The 3598-nt window shown below is 49.9% G+C and overlaps 1 protein-coding gene across 1 annotated transcript; it reads right to left on the bottom strand.

The window, feature by feature from the left end:
• Positions 1-531: 531 nt before the first annotated feature.
• LOC120961255 (uncharacterized) lies at positions 532-3346 on the bottom strand. The gene is made up of 3 exons (XM_049611078.1): positions 2774-3346; positions 708-2668; positions 532-553 (listed from the first exon to the last, which is right to left on the bottom strand). Exons 1-3 carry the CDS (start codon positions 3344-3346, stop codon positions 532-534), a joined length of 2556 nt encoding a protein of 851 aa, XP_049467035.1.
• Between the last annotated feature and the right edge of the window lie 252 nt (positions 3347-3598).

Here is a 3598-nt window from a genome sequence, read left to right as displayed (position 1 = left end):
ACTGTAGGAAAATGAAACCAACGCGGAATAATTTCTTGCCGAAACGATTTATTTTAGTTTGCCAAAAAATTTGTCTAGATTCCGCGAGTGGTTTGAAAAGGGCGCAAATCTTATGCTGCGCTCTTTTTATAGCTTTTCCCTCGTCACTTCGTGTCCTAATCGGCTTGCGCTTCGTGTCCGTTAACCCTCCTGGTTTAATACAGGTCGTTCAGTACCTGTGCTATGTGACAACATTGTCCCCCCAAGTGTTCCACAGTTCAACTTTCACATCAACTGTGGCAGCACTTCCTCATCGCACCTGTCACTTTAGCGCGTGCCTTTGTTTATGTTTTTTCGCAACCTCGTGCTATCCAGTCTATGTTTCTTTACGGCTTGAGCGAAATGGAGAGTTTTTTTTGTTTTGTTTAAATTCAATCATGCTGCTGTGTCAAACTATTCTTCATTCCTACGTCTAATAATGCTAATTTGTGCGCGGATCGAACGTAGGTAGTGTTCGCGGTTTGTACAGTGGCTTGCCTAACCTGACCGTCTTTAGCCACCACTACCGATATAACTGAAATATGAAATAAATAATAATAATAATAATAACGCGACCCTTTGGCCAGCAGTTTCTGGGGAGATTATTATCCGCATTTACAACTAAATCTCCTACCTCGAGTTGGAACCACTTGGTTCGAGGGGTAAGAGTCGGTAAGTATTCTGCCAACCATTTCTTCCAGAACACATCCGCCGCGAGCTGTGCCATCTTCCAGGACGATTTTAGAGCCGCGGGGCTGTCGCAGAACACAGCCGGCGGCATACTTCCGTCTGGAGTCCCAAGTAGCAATAGGTTCGGCGTCATAGGCTCCGTCATCTCGTCATCCAGCGGCACGTAGGTAAGTGGCCTCGAGTTCAGTATCAGCTCGATTTCCGCAAAGGTTGATGCCAAAATTTCGTCCGTTGGTCTTTTAGGAAACACGAACTGATTCAGCACCTTCTTCACCGAGCGCACTAAGCGTTCCCAGCAGCCGCCAAAGTGGGGAGCCCCGGGGGTGTTGAAGCTCCATTTTGTTTGCGGTCCGCAAAATACCGTCATCATTACGTCGTGGTCGATCTCCTGCGCTGCTTCGTCCAACTCTCGCGAAGCACCCAGGAAATTAGTCCCTCGGTCGCTGATGATTTCGAGCGGGGCTCCACGTCTAGCGATGAAGCGTCGGATGGCTAGGATACACGAGGCGGTGTTAAGGGATGCCGCTATTTCCAGATGGACCGCCCGACTCGTAAGGCAGGTAAATATGACGCCCCATCGTTTTTCTACCCGTCGTCCGACGGCGACTAGAAAGGGCCCAAAGTAGCCTATACCTGTGAACGAGAAAGCATTCTGACCCACTGCGACCCGATGAAGCGGTAAATTACCCATTAAAGGTGGTCCCGGGCGCGCGTTGTCCACCTTGCATTTCTGGCAGCTTATCCTTATGCGACGGTATTCCCCCAGGATTTTCGGGATGTAGTATCGCATCCTTAGTGCAGCCAAAGCTGTACCGTGATTCACGTGTTTGTACCTGGCGTGGTACGCTTGCATCAAGAGATCGGTTCCGTACTCCTTCCTAGGAAGGATTATAGGATTGCGGGAAGGTTCGCTGATTCTCACGCACTCGGTTAGCCGTCCCCCCACTCTTAGAATCCCATGGTCGTCTAAAGTGGGCGATAGTTTGTATAGACTGCTGCCTTTGTTGATCCTCTTCTTCCACGGATGCTTTATCAGCTCCCGATTTTTCAGCTGTTGCATCTCACCACGATACGCCTTCTGCTGTATGAATCGTATTAATATACGCTCCGCCTCCGCTAGCTCGTCCTGCGTCAGCGGCCCGTTCTCTTTCAGCTCCTTCTTAACTAGATGACGCATGTTTGTTATGAAGCGCGTCACAAACGCCATAGCCCTCAGCGCTCGGTTCCATCTGGAAAACCGTTCCAAATGAATTAGCGGCCTCTCTGCTAGTTGATGGTTCATTCCTTTCCGCAGCTCTTCACTGGTACGTTGTGGTACCCCTTCTTGATTTGGCCAGGCGCTTTCCGGCTCCCAAAGGAACGACGGCCCACGGAACCACCGCCCTTGCGCTGACAGGTCTGGTCGTTTGCTCCATTTTGTGCCCTCGTCTGCTACGTTCAGCTTGGTTGGGACCCATCGCCATTGATCCAGATTGGTTCTTTCTAGCAGCTCTCCTATACGGAATGCTACAAATTGGTTGTAGTGCCTGTGGTCTGAGTTAAGCCAACTCAGGACGTTCTTAGAGTCAGTCCAGAAGATGGTTCGTCCGATCGACAGTCTATGATTTTGCGATATGGTTTTCGCTAGCCTTGCACCGATGACCGCGGCCTGCAGCTCCAGTCTGGGGATGTATAAAAATTTAAGCGGCACCACGCGCGTTTTCGATCCTACCAGAGCGCATTCGATATGCATATCCCTTCCTTCCTCGAAACGGAAGTAAGCAACTGCTGCCATACCCTTCTCACTCGCATCACAAAAGACGTGCAGCTCAACGTTGGCATCTGTGGAGGATATACATCGATAGCATCGGGGTATAGTCACCAGTTCGACATCGGGAAGCACGTGTAACCACTCCGTCCATTTCCCTGCCGTCTGGTCGCTCAACTCTTGGTCCCAACCGGTGACTCCGCGCCAAACTTCCTGCAGCAAAGTCTTTCAATACATTAGAAAATGTCCGAGTCCGAGAGTGTCGTAAACGCTCATAAGTGTCCGTAGTATTTCACGTTTCGTTCCTGGCTTTCTCACAGATAAAAGCTCTTGATCATGCCTCGTGGATAAGCGGAATGTGAACGTGTCCGATGATGTGTTCCACCACATTCCCAACACCTTTTCGGCGGATAGACCATAGTTCGCACTAATATCTTTCCCCTTTGTATCCTCTTGCAGGTGTTGCATGACGGCCCGAGAGTTCGAAACCCAGTTTCTGATTTCGAAACCACCGCACGCGTGGATGTAACGGACCGCGTCGGCCAGATCTTTAGCTTCCTCTTCCGTCTCGACGCTGGCTAGCATATCATCGACGTAGTGTTCATGTACTATGGACTCGACTGCCCTGGGGTATTCTGTTGCAAATCGTCCTGCGTTCACGTTTTTTACGTGTTGTGCACTGCTAGGTGAACACGCTGCTCCGAACGTCATCACGGTCACGACGTAAATTGCCGGTCCGGCATCGGGGTCTTCGCCGTCCCACAGGATCATTTGGCTTCGTTGATCCTTTTCCTTGATGGCCACCTGGTGGAACATTTCGCGTATGTCGCCGACAATCGCCACACGGTTCTCTCTGAACTTCATCAGCACTGACACGAGTCCAGCAAGCATGTCGGGTCGAGGAAGAAGTCTGGAATTCAAGCTTACTCCATTCACCTTGGCCGCTGCGTCGAAAACCATACGGATTTTCCCGGGTTTGTTCGAATTGATTACCGGAAAGATTGGAAGGTACCAATCGTTCTTCTGCCGTACAATCGATGTGGTGTCTGCAAGCTTCCTGATATAACCTTAAGCTAAGTATTCTTGCATCTTCTCCTGGATAGCTTTGGATAGAACGGGATCTTTACTCATTTTTTTGTTTTA

This window comes from Anopheles coluzzii, chromosome 2 (assembly GCF_943734685.1).
Source record: "Anopheles coluzzii chromosome 2, AcolN3, whole genome shotgun sequence".
Lineage (NCBI taxonomy): Eukaryota > Metazoa > Arthropoda > Insecta > Diptera > Culicidae > Anopheles > Anopheles coluzzii.
The sequence above is the reverse complement of the archived record's forward strand: the minus strand, read 5'-3'. Positions and strand labels throughout refer to the sequence as shown.

What these genes read in the sequence shown, in the direction of transcription:
- LOC120961255 (XM_049611078.1), bottom strand. Translation starts at nt 3,346, where the DNA reads ATGCTTGCTGGACTCGTGTCAGTGCTGATGAAGTTCAGAGAGAACCGT. An exon ending in ATGATCAAGAGCTTTTATCT is followed by an intron (nt 2,669 to 2,773) that starts GTGAGAAAGCCA and finishes ACTTTGCTGCAG; the next exon opens with GAAGTTTGGCGCGGAGTCAC. An exon ending in GATGTGTTCTGGAAGAAATG is followed by an intron (nt 554 to 707) that starts GTTGGCAGAATA and finishes TTCATATTTCAG; the next exon opens with TTATATCGGTAGTGGTGGCT.